Source organism: Mastigoproctus giganteus, chromosome 7 (genome assembly GCF_048544385.1).
Source record: "Mastigoproctus giganteus isolate SK-2022 chromosome 7, ASM4854438v1, whole genome shotgun sequence".
NCBI lineage: Eukaryota > Metazoa > Arthropoda > Arachnida > Uropygi > Thelyphonidae > Mastigoproctus > Mastigoproctus giganteus.
Window position 1 is genome coordinate 35523290 of NC_143581.1, and position 23748 is coordinate 35547037.

General features: G+C 39.4%; 1 protein-coding gene across 4 annotated transcripts in view; it reads left to right on the plus strand.

Moving 5' to 3' along the window:
* The window catches only part of Spg7 (SPG7 matrix AAA peptidase subunit, paraplegin), a 300063-nt gene that overhangs the window by 228944 nt on the left and 47371 nt on the right, over positions 1-23748 (plus strand). For 3 of the 4 annotated variants that reach the window (XM_090377614.1, XM_090377612.1, XM_090377615.1), the window contains one exon: positions 3630-3713. The exons of the other annotated variant lie outside the window; for it this stretch is intronic. In XM_090377614.1, the coding sequence (XP_090233740.1) occupies positions 3630-3713 (84 nt within the window). The remainder of the gene's footprint in view (positions 1-3629; positions 3714-23748) is intronic. 4 annotated transcript variants of the gene reach the window in all.

A 23748-nucleotide genomic window follows, 5' to 3' on the forward strand; every position in this document is an offset into this window, starting at 1 on the left:
GCACAGCCCAGAGGATTTTATGTCAGCTGTACAATTGCCTCAATGTCTTTTTCCTTATCAATTACTTTGTATGGTACTTCACAAATGGTCTGTTATTTTGAGATTACTTCTACTCAAATGCAATACTTTTCATTTATTAATATAAACCTCAGTTGACATTTTTCAGCCCATCTTTTTTGTTTATCTAGATTTCCTTGAAGTAGCATATCCTAATTACTGTTATTAACCGCTGTGTCCACCTCTGTGTCATTAGCAAACTTAGACACTAAATGCAAAATACCTATTATCAATATTATTAAATATTTAAAGCATTAACAGTAACCATGACTCCTGCAGTTATCCTACTTATCACATTAGTCCATGCAGAGCAGTGGCCTTTTTTAACCACTCTTTTTCTCCTATAACTTAATCATCCCTTTATCCATAATAGTAACATAGCTCTCATGCCACATTGCTCCAATTCTTACAACAATTGTACATGTAATTCAGTATTAAAGGCTTCACAGAAGTACGATGTCAAAATATTATTCTCTTCATCCACTTCCTTTGTTTGTGCTGACCACAGAGTAACTAATTTGATTAGTTGGGCATGGTCTACCTTTAACAAATTCATGCCAGAATTACATGATTACTCCATAAAGAAAGGAATGGTCCATCTGGTACTGATGGAATCTATCCATTCAATAGTTAAAGAAGTAATGCAAGATTAAAAATTATTCTGCATTACTTCTTTAACCATTGACTGCATTTAGAATATTGTGTTCAGTTGTGGAGGCCACAGATGGATACAGAGCTTCTAGAATGGGTTCAAAGAAGGGTAGTCAAATGTGTGAGGGGTGTTAATCAATGTCTACATGAATAATGGCTTAGTATTTACTTTCTGGCAGGGTGCAGAATGCAAAACTTGGCAGCCATACATCTTATGGGATACCTGATAGAGGCATTGAAGAAAATCAATAAATGAAAAAAGGGAGATGTATTTTAGTAGTAGAAAAACTGGGGGGTGGGGGCACAAATATAAAATTTTTGTGGTGTTACAGAAGGTTGTATCTCATGAAGTTTACTTTTCGGCAGTATGCTGTAGATCAGTGGTTGAAACAGATAGTTTGGTCAAGTTCAAAGCAGAATTGGATATCCTCCTTTTGGCAGTGAAGAAGTATGAATGAAAAGTCAGGGTTTTTTTTTTTTTTTTTGAAAGATTATGCTACTTGCTCACTAGCATAATCTTTCATGAATTTGCTGTGCTTGCAAAAAAAAAAAAAAAATTCAAATATAAAATTTTGTGGTGTTACAGAAGGTTGTATCTCATGAAGTTTACTTTTCGGCAGTAGGCTGTAGATCAGTGGTTGAAACAGATAGTTTGATCAAGTTCAAAGCAGAATTGGATATCCTCCTTTTGGCAGTGAAGAAGTATGAATGAAAAGTCAGGGTTTTTTTTTTTTTTTTTTTGAAAGATTATGCTACTTGCTCACTAGCATAATCTTTCATGAATTTGCTGTGCTTGCAAAAAAAAAAAAAATTCAACTTATTGCACTTGCTTTTTAGAAAATTATAATGAAGAACCATGTAATATTCACCTTTTTTTTTTTTTTTTTTTTTTTTCCCCTTTCTCCAATTACAGTATTTTTAAATTAAGAAAATGAAATCAGGGCAAATTGTTTATATTTTGGGCACAAAACAATTCTATGCAACCATTGATCCTGTTACCTCAATCCACTTTCTGTGGTGGAATATGTGAAACATTCCACTTGTTCACTCAAAGGCTGCTGCTTATGCACTTATTATTTTTCTGTCTAACTGCTTTTCATAGTGGCATTAAGGTACTGACAGTTATTGCTTCTTGGATGTATTTTGGTAAAAAAATTTCAGAACTTACTAGTGCAATTCATATACCTCAAGCAACCACTCAACGGTTATTGTACAACTTCATTTCTGACTGCTCATCGGAGATGCAATTTCTCTGTTTATTTTTAATTAAAGTAATTTGTTCAAAGACTTTCAGTCCTTTTGGATAAGAATATACAAGGTGTGGCAATAAAGTTCCCAGACTGGTGCTGTTGCAATCATGTTCAATGAGTTTGAAAATAAATGAAAGTGGTATGTTGTAATTCAAACTTCCTCCAAGAGATGGTAGGCACAGAGATTATCCAGTAGGCTGATAGGTTGCAAGTAACAACCAGTTTCATTAGTAGCATCATTCCGTATCACGATTTTGCAGTGGACGAATATCAAATTTTGCTGTAAACTGCAAAAATCTGCAACAGAAATGTATTAGACTCTTTATTTGGTTTGGTTTTTTTTTTTTAGGAGCATTAGCAACTAAGGCCATATTGCTCCGGGGATATGCGGTGGTCATTCCTTGACCTTTCTGCCTCCTCCGCATTTAGTGGTCATGGGCTCGAACCCCAGTCTAATCAAGAAGCGTGTGCTACGCACTGCTGCTCCTGCACACCTGGCTACAGAGGCGCCTAGACTCTTTATGGTGATGAAATGTTGTTGTACTGGTGTGTTTGAATGGTATAAGCAGTTCAAAGATGGACATGAGGATTTTCATGATGATCCAAGAAGTGGTCACCTGTCAGCCTCTTAAAATGAGGTCAGTTGCAAAAGTTCAGGAAATTATGTAAAAAAGATCATCATTTGACCCTCAGAATGATGGCTGGTGAGTTGGATGAATAAGGAGACAATCCATCAAATTCTGCTTAAACATTTAGGGAAAAGAAAGATCTGTGCAGTCTCACAGATGAGCAGAAGCAAATGAAGAGTGTCACTGTGTGAAAATTTTATCTGGACTTCTCAAAACAATCTTAATTTCCTCAACTATATTGTCACTGAAGTCTAGGATAAGATAATGCTGATCATATTTTTGACAAATGTCATTCCCAACGAATTTGTGCATTCTGTATACAGGTGCTTCAGAAGAGTATCGAAATGCATTTCTTGGGTCAGGATTTTGAGGCCACAATTTCAAAAGAAAGGCAGCTGATACCCCCATCCATTCTACACTTGTTGTGAAGACATTTCTGATGAAACATGGCATTGTACAGCTCAACCATCCACCCTAATCTTATCTAGCACCAGCAGACCACTTCTTTCTCAAGGTGAAAACTGCCTTCAAAAGAAAGAGGCTTCAGGATGTTGAGGACACGAAGAAAAATTTAACTGCAAAACTGAACATCATCTCTTTTGATGCTTTTGCTAACTCTCTTCAGAAACTTTTAGAATGGTGTAATAAGTATATTCACTCAGGTGGCAATAACTTTGAGTAAAAATTAAACCATTTTTGAGCTCCTTCACTTTGTGTTCTTTTTATTGCACTAGTCCAGGAACATTATTACCCCACCTCATATTTAAAGCACATATGTATAGCAATGGATGATTTGAATTATTTATTAATTTCCAAAAATATTCATTAAGGCCTTTGACTTGGGTAGGATATCAGCTTTACTTTACTTGCTTCTTTCTTTTAATGAATAAGTAGTAATGGCAGCTTTCAACTAGCTAAAACCACACAAGGACTAATTGAAATTATCCCATGAGTAACTGATTGGAAATCACTTCTTATAAGGAATGCCTTGATTTAAGATTTTTAGTGCATGTGTTTGCTAACTTATTGGTTAATTTTATAGGTGTCAATAGTTCCTCGAACTACCAATGTGTTTGGATTTTCTCGATATTTGCCATCAGACCAAAAATTGTATTCACAAGAAGAGGTAAGTTGTAATTAAATAACTTTGGATACATTTTTTGTGAATCTTTGATGTCAGGGATACATGTACATGGTGTCAGCATTTAAATGGGTGTAAAACTATCCCTATTCCTATACCTGAAAAAGATTAGTCACATAATTGTTGATTATGTTTTTAAAATTAATTTTATATATAGTGAAATGCCATTATAATGAATATATAGAGAAATAAAAGTAGTTTCATTATATCAAATTTTAATTATACTTAACATAGTGGAATATTCATTTTGATATAAAAGAAAAGACAAACATTGAATTTATTTTGTAAAGAAATCAGTAATCATCCTTGCACAGTTTAACTAATGATCTTTCTATAAAGTCCTGATGAATTGTGCAGCCTTGTAAAACATTGTCTGTAGCCCTTGTTTAGACATTAAAAAGCACCAAAAATGCTGTGCCATGTTTGTTTACTTGCTTTTGGAAGCCAGTGGTATTTTCTTTGTTATTGTCATCTGATTCATTGTTCTCCTTTACTTCCTTGCTAGATGCATCATTTCTTTTGTTTAAGATTTATGAGACAATTTCTTTTTCTGTTTGCTCTTCAAAATGCAATGCAATTACTCTTCAAAAGTAATTGCATTGCTATTGACATTGACAAAGTCTTTCAGTAGACCTTCAGTATTCAATTTTTGACACAAATATTGCTAGTTAGCCATTTGGTGGTATTTTTCATTATAAAACTCAAATGCATTCTTGTCCTGTAACACTGTTCTAGCTTCATGAAAACAATTTATAGCTGTAGATGTGCTTACAACAGAATTCTAAGCTGTACTAAACATTTGCATTATCTATAAAATATTTGTTTGGATTGCAACCCATGGAAATGTTAGCTAACATCTGTCTAAATACCCCTCGACGTGGGCACCTGTACGTGGTGAGGGGACCTCCCAGTGACGCTGCTGGACTTCCAGACTAGCATCACTGGGATCCAACGCTCACAGCCCAGGTTCCAGGCTTACATCAATGGAATCCAGCGTGTTTGCCGTGCGCTGTGACCCGTGGAAATTCGGAAAGGGGGATCCTGGTGGTTGAGGGGCCCAGCTTCAATACACCACTTTGGCCCCTGCTTCGACAAGACGGGTGGTCCTGGAAGGCCCGGCTAGGATCAATCGGCTAGTAGGCTCGCCTGCGAGGGTCAACCGTGTCAATGCCACGCCCCTACCCTCATGGTCCGAGGGACAGGATTCAGGCTGGCGGCGGTGCGGGTATAGTGTCTGGGTAGCCCTGGCATTCCACTCCCGAGCGCATTTATTGCATGCCGGGTAGTGGGCGTCCCATTGGGCTCCGTGGCGGGTGGGGAGCCCGGGCACTGAACAACTTAAAACCTATATGAATCCTGATAAACTTACTTCTTCAGGGGGCCCCAACCCGGTCCCTATCTGAAAATACAGACAGAGAGGCAGATAGCATTATTGCTACAAAGAGGCAGCGAACAGAAATATCATCTGGGCCTGATTTTTAATTATTCATTCTACCACAGAAAAACCGATTGGCAAAATGTTGCCCTTCTTCATACAGAAAGGGTTAGATGGGTTAGCAGGGTCACCCAAATCGGTTAAGAGGCTCCGTTCTGGAGACCTCTTAATTGAAACCAAAACTGACAGGCAGTCTGAGCAGCTACTCCGTGCAACATCAATCGGAGGAGTACCCATAACAGTGACACCACATAGAACACTCAATTCATCGAGAGGTGTCATTTCGGAATGGGACCTTCTCGACGTAACCGAGGAGGAAATCTGCTTAGAATTGAAACTACAAGGAGTTACTGCCGTTAAGAGAATTACTGCGCAAAGGGATGGAAAAATTGTTAAAACAAGGAGCGTTATCCTGACTTTTAACTCTCCTAAACCTCCTGATGAGATTATAGCTGGATACATAAATTGTTCAGTGCGTCCATATGTTCCTTTACGGTGTTTTAAATGCCAGAAGTATGGACATTCTCAAATGGCCTGCCGTGGAGTCCTTGCATGCGCTCAATGCGGTGCAAAGGACCACGAAACAACAGCATGTTCAGCCGCAAAACCCACCTGTATTATAACGAAACAGGCCTACGCGCTCTGGATTCATTAAGAAATTTATTATAGTTACGCACAGAGCGTACAAATAAAGAAGAAATATATGAGCTTTCGGCTATATGGTAGCCTTCATCAGAATTAAAAATACATGAATGGCAGTTGGAATGAAGATGTGCACTGCCAGGTGCGTGAGACGCGAGGTTTAATTGTTTGTTGACGTCTGTGGCTGTGACGCATGATGACGTGGCCAGCGCTTGTCCAATGATAGAACTACTGACTCTGTGATCGGGTTGACTTGGCAACCACTGTTCCTGTTCAAGGATTTATCCGAAGATTTTATATTTAACGATTCCAACCAGATACGTTTTAGGTAATGGTGGGATCTGTCTACCACCACGACATCGCGGTGTGGGTCGATGTCGTGGTGGGTTGTCCAGACATGTTCGGCGATAGCTGAGTGTTCTATATCCGCTAAACGGATCGCTCTTTTGTGCTCCGAGAGACGTTTCTCGAGTCGACGTCCAGTCTCTCCAAAGTAGCAGCTAGTGCAGTCACGGCAAGAGATGCGGTAGACCAAACCGCTCTGCAGAAGGGTGGGGACAGGTGTTTTCACGTTGGAAATGAAAGAACGCAGTTTCTTGCCTGGGAGTTGGATGCACTTTATTCCGTGCGTTCTCAGGATTCTACCGATCTGTTGTGACAGGTTGGGGTAGTATGGGATGAATGCCCTCGTGGATGGCTCGTCACTGTTGGTGTTGTAGCTGGTCGTCACGATGTCACGTGTCTGTAGATCACACCTGTCGAGGACGTCAATGGGGTAGCCACTGAGATCACAGAGTCAGTAGTTCTATCATTGGACAAGCGCTGGCCACGTCATCATGCGTCACAGCCACAGACGTCAACAAACAATTAAACCTCGCGTCTCACGCACCTGGCAGTGCACATCTTCATTCCAACTGCCATTCATGTATTTTTAATTCTGATGAAGGCTACCATATAGCCGAAAGCTCATATATTTCTTCTTTATTTGTACGCTCTGTGCGTAACTATAATAAATTTCTTAATGAATCCAGAGCGCGTAGGCCTGTTTCGTTATGTTCGTACTATTCTTGGCCAACCAGCATACGACATGGTCGTGAGACTACAGAAAGATTTTATCTTTATAGCCCGTAGTAGACAACACCTGAGGTTTGCGCATAGGTGCAAAGCTAACGAGATTATACCGAAAGGGTTTCGCTACAAACAACCGTTTTCTAATGAGCGCATGAGACGTGCCTGTCGGAACTTCGGCCTCAAAACCCTACGTATATGGATCGGCTGCCTCCATCATGACATACAACGTGCTTCAGCGAGCAAGGCAACCCTACTAGCCGACCTTAAGACTCTGATTCCCGATCCCGTTTACACCGATGTGGTCAACACTTTATGTCACCAGGCCGTCAGAGAATCAGATCTTTATTGTGCCCGACAGAAACGTAAGTTTTGTAATTTGATTAATGAATCCCGTCAATTTCGCAGCCAACGTAATACCCCTCTCACTAATTCCACGGACTTCGTATTGAACCTAAGCAGCAAACAGTTATCTGCGGACCAAATAAACTTATTGACTCTTGGCATGACATTTGCCGTTCTTCCTAAGCACCCGCCGATCACCGACATCGCCTTAGGTGTGGAAGCCAGCTTATCACGCCTCCCAGAAGATGTAGCCAACACAATCCGCTTGAAGACTGCAGCAGTTCTACACCGTGCTCGCCCCGTCTCTTCTAACCTCAACCGTACACAGTTTTCTGCCCTCAAGGCATTGAAACAGGATTCGTCCATCGTCATTCTACCGGCAGACAAAGGCCGCCGTACGGTTGTAATGGATCACACTGATTACATGGCGAAAGCGCTACTACTTTTACGAGATACTACCGTATACAAACCCCTGACCATCAACCCCAACAGAGTTTTAGAACGATGGGAATCAGAGGTGAATATCCTCATCAACAGTTGGCTGAAACAAGGGAAGATCACACAGTCAACCCGTAATCACCTCCGTGCCTCCGGATGTCAGATCCCACGGTTTTACGGCCTACCGAAAGTGCACAAAGAAGACACACCACTGAGACCAATTGTATCCTGCTGTGGATCACCGACTTACGAGCTGTCTAAATTTGTCTCGAGACTTCTTTCTCCTCTAGTTGGCAAGACCACCCACACCGTCTCCAACAGTGTTGAATTCATAAAGAGGATTCGCACTGTATCCATCTCGCAGGATCAAGTTATGGCATCGTTCGACGTCATATCGCTCTTTACCTCCATCCCTGTGGAACTTGCCATTTCTTGTGCAAAACAACTCTTGGACAATGATAGAACCCTCAACGAAAGAACTGGTCTCACACCCGATGACATTTCCGCCGCCCTCAGACTGTGCTTAACAGGGGGTGCGATCATATTTAATGACTCAGTCTACCAGCAGATACATGGCACGGCCATGGGTTCCCCTGTCAGCTCAGTCACAGCAAACATCGTGATGGAGGAGTTAGAGGGACGTGCGTTTGCACACGCACCAGATCACATCGCCTTTTGGTGTCGCTATGTTGACGATGTGTTCGTGGTCATCCCTAGAGACTCAGGTCAGCGACTTCTATCATACCTCAACTCACTATCGCCCTTCATAAAATTCACGATTGAGCTGGAGTCGAACAACTCCTTACCATACCTAGACACACTTGTCCGACGTGAAGGCACATACCTGAGGACTACAGTTTATCGTAATCCCATGTGTGCTGGCCAGTTCACCAACTTCCGGTCAGCACACGCGCGAGGCCACCTCCTCTCCACTGCCCGAACCTTGCTTACTCGCGCCTGGACACACTCCAGCTCCGCTGATGAAAGACGCAAAGAGGTCACTAGGGTCAAAGTAGACCTTACGAGGTGTGGCTACCCCATTGACGTCCTCGACAGGTGTGATCTACAGACACGTGACATCGTGACGACCAGCTACAACACCAACAGTGACGAGCCATCCACGAGGGCATTCATCCCATACTACCCCAACCTGTCACAACAGATCGGTAGAATCCTGAGAACGCACGGAATAAAGTGCATCCAACTCCCAGGCAAGAAACTGCGTTCTTTCATTTCCAACGTGAAAACACCTGTCCCCACCCTTCTGCAGAGCGGTTTGGTCTACCGCATCTCTTGCCGTGACTGCACTAGCTGCTACTTTGGAGAGACTGGACGTCGACTCGAGAAACGTCTCTCGGAGCACAAAAGAGCGATCCGTTTAGCGGATATAGAACACTCAGCTATCGCCGAACATGTCTGGACAACCCACCACGACATCGACCCACACCGCGATGTCGTGGTGGTAGACAGATCCCACCATTACCTAAAACGTACCTGGTTGGAATCGTTAAATATAAAATCTTCGGATAAATCCTTGAACAGGAACAGTGGTTGCCAAGTCAACCCGATCACAGAGTCAGTAGTTCTATCATTGGACAAGCGCTGGCCACGTCATCATGCGTCACAGCCACAGACGTCAACAAACAATTAAACCTCGCGTCTCACGCACCTGGCAGTGCACATCTTCATTCCAACTGCCATTCATGTATTTTTAATTCTGATGAAGGCTACCATATAGCCGAAAGCTCATATATTTCTTCTTTATTTGTACGCTCTGTGCGTAACTATAATAAATCCCACCTGTATTAACTGTGAAGGTGAACACCCGGCCTACTCACGAGCATGCCAGAGGTGGAAAGAAGAAAAAGAAATTCAACGGCTGAAGGCAGAGCTAAACATATCGTACCAGGAGGCAAGGAAAGCAGTGAAACCTCTCAACATCAAAAAACCTCCCTACGCCCAGAAGGTAGCAGGGAGGTGTTCCATTGGAACTCAGACGGACATGTCCATCCCTCCAAAAGAATCATTTACTCCCATCGCACGTTATCTCTTAAGCTCCCAAAAACCTGCACAGAAGGACCAATCAGCTGCCACTCCTATATCGGTACCTCCTAATGCTCCGCAAGTAATGAAAGCAACTGGAAAAGAAAAGAATAAGAAAGGCGAAATACCACCTAGTACCCAAGAAAACATGGATGTCGAGCAGAAGGAGGTACAAGAAGTCTCAGTTTTGGAGCTCTTTGCTGAGGGGGAAATGGACACTGGACAGCGTCCATACTTCCCCAGGAAGGATAAATTCAAGACTGAAAAAAGGTAAGCCCTCAGCACCTCGGAAGCCGCCTGATGGACTCACCAAGCCAAAATAATGGCTAAATTCCTACAGTGGAACTGTCGTGGATTCCGGCAAAATACTGATGACATCAAGGCACTCCTGCAAAAGCACAAACCAGTTTGCTTTTGCATACAGGAGACTTACTTAAAGGCAAATGATGACCTCACCATGCATAACATTACCATCATTCGTAAGGACAGAATTGTGGATGGTCCTGCTCACGGAGGAGTCGCAATCCTCATCGGCAACCAGATCCCATTTCAGCGTTTGCAGCTTACAACTAGCATTGAGGCTGTAGCAATTCGCCTTACAGTGGGGTTCTTATTAACTGTTTGCTCTGTCTATTTGCCACCTGGGATTGACATCCCCCAGAAAGACCTTGATGATCTTATCATGCAATTGCCTTCCCCTTGTTTAGTTCTTTGGGATTTCAATGGACATAATACTCTGTGGGGTAGTGCTCACATCAATGGAAGGGGACGAGTCATAGAGCATATGCTCACTGACAATGACCTCTCCCTCTTAAATGTGGGAACAAACACCTTCTTCCACATGCCTACCCGTACATTCTCTGCCATTGATCTTTCTATCTGCTCCCCTTCTCTCCTTCCTTCACTTACTTGGGAGGTAGAAGAAAATCCATATGGAAGCGATCACTTCCCCGTGATAACCACCCTAACTAGTGGAAGACCGTGTCTGCCATTTTGTTTACCGCGGTGGAAGATTGATCAGGCTGACTGGAATGCCTTTCTACATCTGGCAAACCTTGATATCCGTACAGTCAGTCAGGAACCAGTCAATGAAGCAGTCATTCATGTCACAGAAACGGTCCAAGCAGCTGCAATTGCAATCCCAAAATCATCCAGCCAGTTCCCACTATTCCCGAAACCTTGGTGGAATTCAGAATGCACGGCAGCAAAAAAAGCGTGGGGGATATTCCGCCGATATCCCACCACTGAAAATTTAATATCATTCAAACGTGCATGTGCAAAAGCACGTTATGTACGACGTCAGAGCCAAAGGAAATCTTGGATTTGTTTTACATCTTCCATAACTCAGGCTGCTAGCTCAAAAGTAGTCTGGGATAAGATCCGGAAAATGAAGGGAAAATATCCACCATGCCCTTCAGTGATCCTCGAGCACAATGGATGTCCAATTGCAGATCGAACTGCAGCTGCAAATAATCTAGGGGAAACATTTGCAAAAATCTCTGCGATAACATCTTTTCCCGCAGTTTTTGCCCCTGAAAAAGAAAATAGAGAAAAACCCACCGAACTTCTCTTCAAAAGGGCTTGAATCGTATAACAAGCCCTTTTTACAGGAAGAGTTAAATGCAGCACTCGCTCTCACGCATTCAAGTGCCGTGGGGCCCGATGACATCCACTACGAAATGCTAAAACACCTCTCACCACAATCTAAGGATCACCTTTTAATTCTGTTTAATAGAATTTTTATTCACAAACAATTTCCGGATTCCTGGCAAAGGGCTATTGTCCTTGCTTTCCCAAAACCAGGAAAAGATCCTAGCAATCCAAGTAACTATCATCCTATTGCTCTGACAAGCTGTTTGTGCAAAATCCTGGAAAGAATGGTTAATGCACGACTGGTATAGTATTTAGAAACAAACGGTCTGCTTTCCAGGACACAGTGCGGCTTCTGAAGAAATAGGTCCACTCTGGACCATTTAATCCGATTGGAAACGTCCATTCGTGATGCTTTTATTAAATCCGAGCATTTGGTAGCAGTTTTCTTTGATATTGAAAAAACGTACGACACAGCCTGGCGATTTGGAATTTAAAAAGACCTCTATAACCTTGGTCTTAGAGGTAACCTTCCTGTTTTTATTAAAAATTTTCTTTCGAATCGCCAGTTTCAAGTCCGTTTAGGATCTACCCTCTCTCGAGTTTTCTCTCAGGAAGAGGGAGTCCCACAAGGATCCATTCTAAGTATCACGCTTTTTGCAATCAAAGTAAACTCTATCGCAGAACAACTTCCACCCACTGTAAACAATGCCCTCTATGTAGATGACTTTGCTATATTTTGTCATTCATGCAATATGAGGGTCATTGAAAGGCAACTGCAGAAAACCATTGATCATCTTACAGCTTGGTCTTTGGCTAATGGGTTCAGATTTTCATCACAGAAGACTGCTTGTGTACACTTCTGTCGCAAACGTAATCTTCATCCTGACCCAGAATTAAGGCTTGGGCAAAATAACATCCCAGTTGTAGCAGAATTCAAATTCCTTGGAACTTATTTTCGACAAAAAGCTGACATTTTTACAACATATTCGTCAGCTGAGGACAAGATGTGTCAAAGGGCTTAACATCCTTCGTGCCCTTTTGTCAACCTCATGGGGCGCAGATCGTGCTACCCTTCTTCATCTCTACCAGGCACTTGTCCGTTCCAAACTCGACTATGGGTCTCAGGTTTACGGTTCTGCTAGAGATAGTGCACTTCCGTAGTTAGATCCAATCCACCATCAAGCCATCCGGACAGCCACTGGAGCATTTCGCACATCTCCTGTCCAAAGCCTTTACGTTGAAGCAAATGAACCATCTCTGTCTCTTCGACGTAAGCAGTTGTCCTTACAGTACGCCTTCAAATTGAAATCCCTGCCCGATCAACCCACGTGGCCATCTGTTTTTGAGCCGCGCTGGGAAAACCTCTACAACACCCGTCGGACTGCCAACAAACCTTTTGGTATTCGCATTCAAGGGCTGCTGAATGAGCTAAACTTGACGGTAGACAACATTGCCCAGTCCCCAAGGCAATTCTTTCCACCCTGGCATGCTTATTTTCCAACGTGCGACCTCTCCCTTAAGATCTGGGAGAAGGCTACTACACCGCCATCTGTCTACCAGCAACTCTTTGCATCACATAGACAGCAGTATTCTGACTTTCTGCCAGTCTACACAGATGGCTCAAAGTTAGAATGTCGTGTGGGATCTGCTGTTGTGTTCCCTCACAAAACATTATCCTATAAGATCCCACAAGAAACTAGCATATATACTGCAGAGTTGCATGCAATACAAACAGCCCTAGATCACATTCAAAATCGCGACTACCAGAGGTATATGATTTATTGCGATTCATTGAGCGTGTTACAAGCCCTGGTATCGGTGAGTTTTAACCCTCATCCGATCCTGTCCAGGATCCGGCAGATTCTTTTCTCTCTCATGAAATTAGAATTCGATATTCGCTTTTGCTGGATCCCAAGCCACATTGGGATCCGGGGAAATGAATCGGCTGATACCGCTGCCAAATCAGCCATTTCCCTGGATAATCATTGCCTGTCAGTCCCCTATACAGACTACAGGCAAATAATACGCTCTAAATTATATTCCCAATGGCAAGATTCTTGGCACGGACAGGCCACAAATAAACTACATCACATAAAGCCTGTAATTTCGCAATGGCAGTCCAGTCTACGCAGTGTCCGAAGAGAGGAAGTTGTTCTTGCTCTGCTCCGCATAGGTCATAGTCATCTAACCCATTCCTACTTGCTGAGGGCGGACATTCTATTTTTATAGAATGTCCTGTTTTTTATAGAAGCACGACGCTTGTATTTTACTGCTTTTAATAATTTGACTGAGCCATTTACACTCAGTCAGATTATAGGTGACAGACACCATATGTCTGACGTTTTTAATTTTTTACAATTTATTAATTTTTATACAAAGATCTAAGTTTTATGCTTTTACTTTTATACCTTTTTAACACAATAATTAATTGTTTGACGTGGTAGCCTTGGCTACCAAAATGTTTAATAGCATTTTAAATTTGACTTGCCGCATTATGGCCTTAGCTGCCAATGCGCCATTAAAAACCAAACCCAAATCTGTCTAAATAAATTTGACTTATAATGAATGCACTTTAGCATTTTGGATAATACCTTGATCCAGGTGCTGCAAAATAAAAGTTCACTTTATCAGCAGGAATTCAACTCTGAAATTCTCCAAAGTCATGAAACGGGCTTATTGGCTGCATAATTATCGATCAGGAGCAATATTTTCTATTTGTTGCACATTATATTAGTAGTATTATTAGTATTAATGGTGGCAAATGATGCAAGAAAGCAAGCTTATACAGCATCAGCCAAAAAAAAAAAAAAAAAAAATCCCATTTCACCTATCCATCCACTCCAATAGTTTGTCTAGTTCTTCCTTGAATTTTTTCAGTATACCCATGCCACAGTGATGGATGGAAGCTTGTTCCAGTAATCAACCACTTGTTGGCTGAAGACAAACTTCCACACATTTATTCTGCAACCATCTTTCCTTGATTTGATTTATGTCCACTCATGTACATAGTCTGAGCAAGAGGAAGAATCCCATTATCATTCTGTTTGCTCAAGCCATTCAAAGGATTAAACATGTCGGTCAGATCACCTTGCAGGTGCCTAGTCTCCAGATGCAGCAATTTGCAGAGCTGAAGTTTTTCTTTGTAAGAGCACCCATTTATTCCCCTCGCCAATCTTGTTGCTTCTCTGTATCCATTCCAGTAGCTCTACATCCTTCCTAAAATGAGGCCTCCAGACCTGTATGCAGTACTCAATGTGGCCTTATCATTGCCTTATACAATATGATAATCACCTTCTTATCCCTGCTAGCAAAATTTCTGTATCTCATTGACAAAACCCTGTGAGTTGCCATGGTAGCCTGTCTGCATTGCTCTGAGAACTTCATTAGCATTAGTAGAGGCATATGATGCAAGAAAACAAGCTTATACAGTTTGAAGAAACAAAATATAACCCCAAGTTGTATTTTTGTCCTTTGAGCTTATGTAATGTAATGAGAGGATGTTTTTGATGCATTATCCTTACATTTTTCATTTAATACATACATTGCACACTTTAATTTATGTATGCATTACTATAAATATATGTATATGTTACAGAGTGGGGCAAAAAAAAAAGTAGGTATATAGTTGCCATTTTATTTTTTATAGGTTTATGGAAGAATGCTATACATCTTTTGACAGATACAACTATTAACCTAAAAATGTTAATTTTTCTATTATTAATAATTATCATCATGAATTGTTGCATCAACCTATAAAAATATAAATAGGCAACTGTATACTTACTTTTCCTCCCGCCCTGTCTTTATCATAGTAAAACAAACTTATTTTGTGGGCATTTGTTCATATTGTGGCTGAGCTCACTGTTATGGGAAATGGCTCGGCTGGTTTTCTAAAATTTTTCAGTCCACAAAACTAGCAGCTTAGTTCCAATCTCAGTGATTTCCATTTCCACCTACAGGGTATCAAATCACACTTACTTTTTCTGATAGGGTTCCAAATGTTGGTTGGTTCAACCACTACTCAGCTCAACTGAATTAAATACAGCATTATGCATTACTGCACCTTAAATATAAAATGCAATGTAACAAACAATTGATAAGGTTTTATTTTGAAATCTGGAAATGGTCATACCTTTTGTAAATTCTAGGGAAAACATTTTCTATATAGATTAACAATGAAATAAAATACTGTGATACAGCACTAATATATGAAAAAAAATTGCACTGAAGTGTACTATACAATACAATATTAGACATATATATATATATATGTATATATATATATATTATTATAGGTACTCTGTTTAATAGGTAATAATAGGTACTCTGTTTGTACCCATGCATTGCTAAAACAGCTACTGGGACAACAGAAAAAAACTAGAAAGAAATTAAATAAAACTACTATAATAGAATATTAAAAATAAAGTGCGAACTGAACCATCATAATACAAAAGAATAATTATATATATATATATATATATATATATATATATATACTACACATACTCTGCCTGCCATACCAATAAATGGTCCACATTTAGTTGAATTGATGTGATGGCATGAATTCATCTTGGTGTGCTTGATTGGTTATGTTCATTTTTATGTTGCTCTGTCATGTGAATCATCACAGATAGAATAAGAAACACTCTTAAGAGAAGCATAGTTTTACTTATTAGTAGAATTACAATTCCTCCACATTGGCATCATTTGGAGGGATGTGCATTTTGCTGCCTCTAATGATAGCTTTATATTTATTTTCTTAATTTGCTTATTATATTTTGTACCATTTTTAATTTTTAACTACTTCATTAGTCTGTGTCATTAGTCATGCTAGTCTGTCTGTTCTATATTTTTATTTTTTGCTTCATAAGGATTCACCGCTGTTAAAATCTTCCAATCGAACCGCATTTGGCAGTTCGATTGGAGGATCGGGTGGCACCTGGTCCTTCGATTGGTTCGCCTTTGCGACGATTTGTCTAGCAATTGAAATGCAGCGATTCCCTGACCATTATTGGCCTTGCGGTCCTCTGTTGATATGGGGCATAATGGTCAGTCTATTTTTGTTATTTTGGTTTTATTTTATTTTACTGTGGTTAGTTTAGTCTCTATTTGTGATATTTCACGTAATTCAGAACTGGCACCTTACGAGGGGAGGGAACCGCTAAATTCTCATGTAATTGGCTCTAAATTTTAAAATTGATTTATTATTTTGAATTGGATTTTCTAAATTTACTTGGAGATTTTCTGCTACAATTTTTAGTCTTACCTTTTCTACTTCCTCCCTGTTTAATTATGTTTAATTTATTATTTTTCGCTCAACAGTTTTGCCATGCTACTGGCATTAATTTTGATTTAATATTTAATATCAGTTGTACATTGGGCATTGTGTGTAGGATTGTGCATTTTGCTGCCTCTAATGATAGCTTTATATTTATTTCCTTAATTTTCGTATTATATTTTGTACCATTTTTATTTTTTGACTACTTCATTATGCTAATATATGTATATATATATATATGTATATCCGATAATTCAAAATAAAACAAAATAAGATAAAACATAAGCCAGTAGTATGGCAAAAACTGTAGAGTGAAAATTAACATAAAAATAATGTAGAATAAAATAAATCAACAGAGAGGGGGAAGTAAAGGTAATAAGACAAACAGTAGCCGATAGTCCCCTATATAATTTAGCACTTTAAATCCAATTAATAAAACCAATATAAAATTTAAAATAATATGTACTTATTTATTTTCTTATTTTATGTTAAACTTTTAAGCCATTATTTAAATATAAATCAGTGGTAGTAGTGGGTTGATATGCTAAATAAGCAGCACCTATGCCGCCATCTATTCTTTTCCTTTTTATAAGCTGGCTAAGCTTACATTATGTCAGTGGTGTGGCTCTGATCTAGAGTGCTGTCTATTCTACAAATTATTTCTTGCTGCATAAGGACCACCACCGTGCAAATCCTCTGCATTTGTTGATCGATCGGAGGAGGAATGGGTGGTTGGTTCTTCAATCTTTTCACCTTTGCAACGATTTGTATAGTGATTGAAATGCAGCGATTCCATGACCATTATTGGTCTCGTGGTCCTCTGTCGATATGGGGCATAATGGTCAGTCTATTATTTTGATATTTTGTTTTTCTTTTAGTAGTTCTTTTTTAACCCCTTTTTTGGTGATATTTCATGTTTTTCGGAACTGGTACCTTCGAGGGGATTACCGCTAAATTATATTATAATTGGCATTATTTTAAATTTTATATCGGTTTTATTAATTGGATTTAAAGTGCTAAATTATATAGGGGACTATCGGCTACTGTTTGTCTTATTACCTTTACTTCCCCCTCCCTGTTGGTTTATTTTATTCTACGTTATTTTTATGTTAATTTTCGCTCTACAGTTTTTGCCATACTACTGGCTTATGTTTTGTTTTATTTTGAATTATCGGATATATCTGGGCTTCATGTGGAGGATGTGCATTTTTCTGCCTCTAATGATAGCTTAATATTTACTTATTTATTTTCTTAATTTACGTTAAACTTTTAAGCCATTATTTAAATACAGTCAGTCCTCGTATAACACGATAGTTGCGTTCCTAGAAACCCTCGTGCAATGCAAAATCATGCAATATAAACAACAGGCCCTATGGGAAAAATGGGGTTAGGTGCCGACCACCCAAGATTGAACACACATTTGTAACCAAAACATTACCAAACACAATAAATAATCGTAATAAAATACTTACGCATTTTATTACAACTATTACGTAATAAAATATTGCTAATGCTTTTACTTCTATCGTAAGCAAACTTGTTTTTTGTTTGATTTTCTATCAAAACAGATGACAGGTGTTCCATTTCTTCCAATTCTTTGTGTCTTAATCTAATGGATTTTAATTACACTTTGAGTTGTTCGTGCTATGAAAGTTGTTTTTATTTTCTCTGCATTCTTTCTAATTCTCGGCGTTGCCTTATTTAGGTCTGTAGCACATGCAATATCACATGGTCTTTCATTTCTCTCAAAGCGTTTCACAATTTCATATTTTTTCTCTATCGACAGAGGCGGACTGGCCATAAGCCTTACCGGGGAAACCCCGGTGGGCCAGAGGCCGGTGTGATTTTGGCCATAAACGCTAGTATGAGGCCACCATAAATTTTCCCGGGTAAGAATTTTTTGATCCAGTCCGCCTCTGTTTATCGATATTGCTTTTGTTTTTCTCTCTGAATCTGCAGTATCTTCACCAGGACGCTTCCTTTTCACACCTTTTAAGTATTTTACTCATTTTTAGGGAACAAAGCACAATTACAAAACGAGGCGGCACGCCTGATACACATAAACAAAGCTGCGCGTGTGTAGCAACTGAATAAACAACACCATAAAGGCTGAGATACACTATTAACACCTCACATTTTATTAAAGCACATTTCTAGGAGTTACTACCATAAAACAATAAAAACAATTTCCAGTTGCGTTTCTGCTAGTGGAATCTGTTATAAACTGGTAGTAAATTCGATCCAATTGCATTTGCAATTATACTGATAGTTGGAATTGTGTTGGTTTTTACGTTATTATGGTGAAATGTGTTTCCCCTTCACTGATATAAAAAACATAAATACATTTTCAGAATCTTCTCTTCATTCCTATCCTGTTGCGTTCGGTTGGGGTGATTCTGCGTTTGACTGCCATTTCTTCTAAACACAAAGGCGAATCGTGCATAAGTGAATTCGGTTCATGTTATATAAGATATCGTTCCCCTATTTATAAATCGTGTATGATCGAATTTGTGTAGTGTAAACACATGTTACACGAGGACTGACTGTGTGTGTGTATATATATATATATATATATATTGTATAACCTAACACTTAATACCATTTGGTTAATTGACCATCAGGCTATATTGCAGAATCCACTTTGTGCTCCATCATCAAACCACAATAAAATTAAACGTTAAAAAGAAAAGGGGAAAAGATTACAATGATAAAACCACAGTTACTCCTAAATCTCAAAACTGGAACATAAAAAAAAAAATCTTATATATAATAAAATGAAAATGGATAAATTATCTCCTCTCCCCAAAATCTAAATAAATAACCATCAACATTTATCCTACACTAATCCTAATGTTAAAGTTCCCAATGTTGAAACTGCTCCTGTTCAAACTGATGACAACTAAAAGTTAAAGTTAGGGTGAGGTATACCTAAGCATATGCTGCATAGCTATCCTGCTAAACCTTTTCAGAAGTATGTATACAGAGCTACGTTTGTCATATGAAGATTTCTGGGAGTATATCCATAATAAATGTTTTTATAAGGTCATTTCAAGTATATTTCAAATGATGTGTTCATTTAATTGCCTTGTAATTTGCCAGTGTTTGCTGTCATCTTTTATCTGTATTTCCAACTAATAGTAGACACAGTTTTGATATAAATGTTAATGTGAAAATGCTTTGAAAGTTGGAGGAGGACATTGCACCTCTCAGCCATTGTTGTCTGATTGTGACTAAAAAGAAGCTGAAATTGAAGAAATTATCTGGAATACAGATCCAGAAGTTGACAAAACCAAATTAAATGATATATAAACAAATGTAAAATATATTATTATTGCCAGTTTATTTTTTAACCAACTTTTACAATTTTTGTATGATTTTCTTAGATAATAAAAGCTTAGGACTTCAATGGAATTTAAATTTAATAGGAATTTAAACTTTAATACTTTAATACTGTGTAATCAAGTCAAAATAAGAAGAAGTTAATATTTAAAAGCATTTATATCAAAAATGAACACACACACACACACACACACACACACACACACACACACACACACACACACACACACACACACACACACACACACACACACACACACACACATCAAGATATATTAGCAATTAAACATGAAAATAAAGTTGTTTAATTTTTACAAAACTTCAAAATTTCATGAAAAAACTAATTCCAAAAACAGATCCCATCCCCATCAGAAACTATAGGAGCCCACATGCATTTGGTAACCCAATTGTGAAAAGGTCAAACACCAATGGCAAGTGAATACCTTATGGGAATGATCCCTGTATAATCTCAAACTCCCCCACCAAAAAAAAACCTAAATATTCTCTGGCTGGAAGATAGACCATAGGGAAGAGCAATCCCGCACTCCCATCCGGCGCCTCCGTAGCCAGGTGGGAAGGAGCAGCAGTGCGTAGCACATGCTTCTTGATTAGACCGGGGTTCGAGCCCGTCACCACCAAATACGGAGGATGCAGAAAGTCAGGGAATGACCACTGCATATCTCGGAGCAATATGGCCTTAATTGCTAATGCTCCTAAAAACCAAATAACATCACTCCCATCAATCTCTTTGACTAGCCAAAAAGTAGGTAAAAAATAGATCAGTCTAGTTAACATTTTTTATGAAAACCTTATCAATCTAGTAAACATCACAGCAAATCTTTCATGGTAGTAATTAAATTATTCATGTCATCCTGAGTTCTGTAAACTCAGTTATTACTTCCTGCTTTAAGTATCTTCTCATATCATAGTGATGGGTAGGATTCTGTGGATTGTTTCTGCTTGCTTGTTGAGAGTCATCTTGGTTGCTGAGAGTCTCTGGTGGATCCTGTTTTCTTCCACGTGTTTGGTCCTCCAAGGTTATTGTTGGAGTGCATATCTATAGGAGTTAACATCTTTGGACAGGGATGTCTCCAGTTATTCTATCCCTGTTGTAGATGTAGTTATTTTAGTCTTATATAATGCTGAAAACAGCTACTGTACAGTCCTTGAAAATGTTAATGGAGTTGTGCATGCCCATGTCCACACAGATGGAAGAAAAGGAAAGAAATTGTCCTTTGTCTGTCCGCTTTGCTGTAGTCCTGTTGAGCCTGATGTTCCGCTCTTTTTCAGGAACTGATCTTGTTCAGCTCCTGGGTTATTCCCTGGGGATTGCAATTCTGCAGAGTCCTTAGGATCAAGCCCTTCGCAGTTTCTGCCTTTCTGGATTGGGGGATTTTTGGATTGGAAATTTAAAACTAGGAATGTTCATTGATCCTTTTTCACATGTTATTAAAAATGGAGCTATTTGAGTGTGAAGCTGATGTTGTGGTATAGATTGTTTATGTGAGAGGTGGAAAAACCCTAAATTTTTCTTGCTAGGGCACCAGACAAGAGAATTGTTATCAAAATTTGGTGTGTTCGTGTGTGTGGCCAGCACCTCTGACTTTAGGATGGCCATAAAGAGAAGGGATGGAGGGGACAGTAGGCACTTCATACTTTGCCCCCTTTTTTTTCCTGTTTGTGGAACTGTTCCTCATAACATACCACAAAACATACCAAAAAAGCTTTATCTAGTTTAGAAACATTAGAAGGATAGCAAGAGAAAGCTCATCCAACAAAATGTAAGAATAGTAACTAAGTTGGGAGGAATAAAAGAGGAAGGCCAAGGAGGAAGAGTTGGATGGAATGATTGAAACATTGGATAGTAGAAGAATGATCCATGTGGAAAAAGACATGAATAGCCCTTAAAAGAGGGGGAAAATAAAGTATGATGCTAAACAATGATTTTAAACTTTTAATCCCACAAATTTTTGTCATTTTAAACCCTCTCTAATGATAATAAAACCTTTAAATGTTTAAAATGTGTTAAAATTTTTGACACTAGGAGAACGGCAATCTTTTTCCTGCCACTACGTTTCTCACTTTTAAATGTTTATCCATCAGCAACTTAAAAAAATAAAAAATAAAGGGTCCAGTTTTGTTAGCATTGAAGATAACATTCTGGTTGTATGTCAACAAAACAATTTTCCTTCCATTTCTTCATAGCTTCAGTGTTGATGACTGTACTTTCACTGCACACTTTTTTGAAAGACAGCCCATGAAAAGTCTTAAATTTATGGAACCATCCACCAGAAGACATAATCTTCAATATTGATCCAATGCTCAAATAATTCAGCCTTAATTTTTAAATGATCTCCATCTGTGGGAATATTTATTGCCCCCATCATCATTGGCCATTTCAAGAGTACCATTTCAAAATCCAAATATTTTGGCTTTTGTGCTCTGATGTTATCCAGTGCTGCAGATTTCTCTAAGTTTCAATATTTTTTCGATCTTTCAGCATGATGAATACCAGTTAGAAATGCCAAACTGTTTAGCAATATTGTTCTTATAATGCATACCATCATCATCTACATCTTGTTCAGCATCAGCCAAAAAAAAAAAAAAAAAAAAAAAACACACCACTCCCATTTCACCCCTCCGTTCGTTCGAAATACCTGTCCAGTTGAGCTTTAAATTTGTTTAGGCTATCAACTTCAACAACAAGTGATGGAAGTCGGTTCCACCAACCAACCACCCGCTGGCCAGAGGCAAATTTCCGCACATCTATCCGACATCCGTCCTTCCTCAATTTGAATTTATGCCCTCTGAGGTGATTATTCTGAGCAAGAAGAAGAATCCCATTGGCATTGAGCATGCTCAAACCATTCAAAGCCTTATACACCTCTATCAGATCACCTCGCCGGTGCCTAGTCTCTAGACTCTGTAATTTGCAAAACTTAAGCCTTTCTTCGTAAGAGCAACCCTTTGTTCCATTCACTAATCTTGTTGCCCTTCTCTGTACCCGTTCCAGCAGCTCTACATCCTTCTTGAAATGAGGCCTCCAGACCTGTATACAGTACTCAAGATGTGGCCTAACCATTGCCTTATACAAGGGAATAATCACCTCCTTATCCCTGCTAGAAAAATTCCTGTATATCATTGACAAGACACCATGAGCTCGTCTGCACTGCTCGGAGAACTTCATATCTGCCTGCACAATTACCCCCAGGTCCTTTTCATTCTCCACCACTGTCAGTGTAGTACCGCAGAGTTGATACGTTGCTCTGGGGTTACTGTTTCCCATATGTAGTACTTTACATTTGTCAATGTTAAACTTCATTTGCCACCTCTCAGCCCATCTGCTCAACCTTTCCAGATCCTGTTGCAGCAGCATAGTGTCAGTAGTGTCCTTGACAACCCTGCCAACCTTTGTATCATCTGCAAACTTGGACATTAAACTTGATATCCCATCATCAATATCATTCATAAACACCGAAAACAACAACGGACCCAACACTGAACCCTGAGGAACTCCACTAATAACATTAGTCCACGTTGAGCAGTGTCCATTGATTACCACTCTCTGTCTTCTGCCACTCAACCATCCCCTTATCCATAGCAGCAATTTGCCTCCAATGCCACACTGCTCCAATTTGTGCAGCAGTCTTCCATGTGCAACAGTATCAAAAGCCTTTCTAAGATCCAAATATATAATATCAAAGTTATTCCCTGCATCCAGTTCTTTTGTGACTACATCATAGTATCCAATCAAATTGGTCAGGCAAGACCTACCCTTAACAAAACCATGCTGCGTCTGAGCTATAACTGAATTCTTGTCTAGATGATCCTGCAGTGCT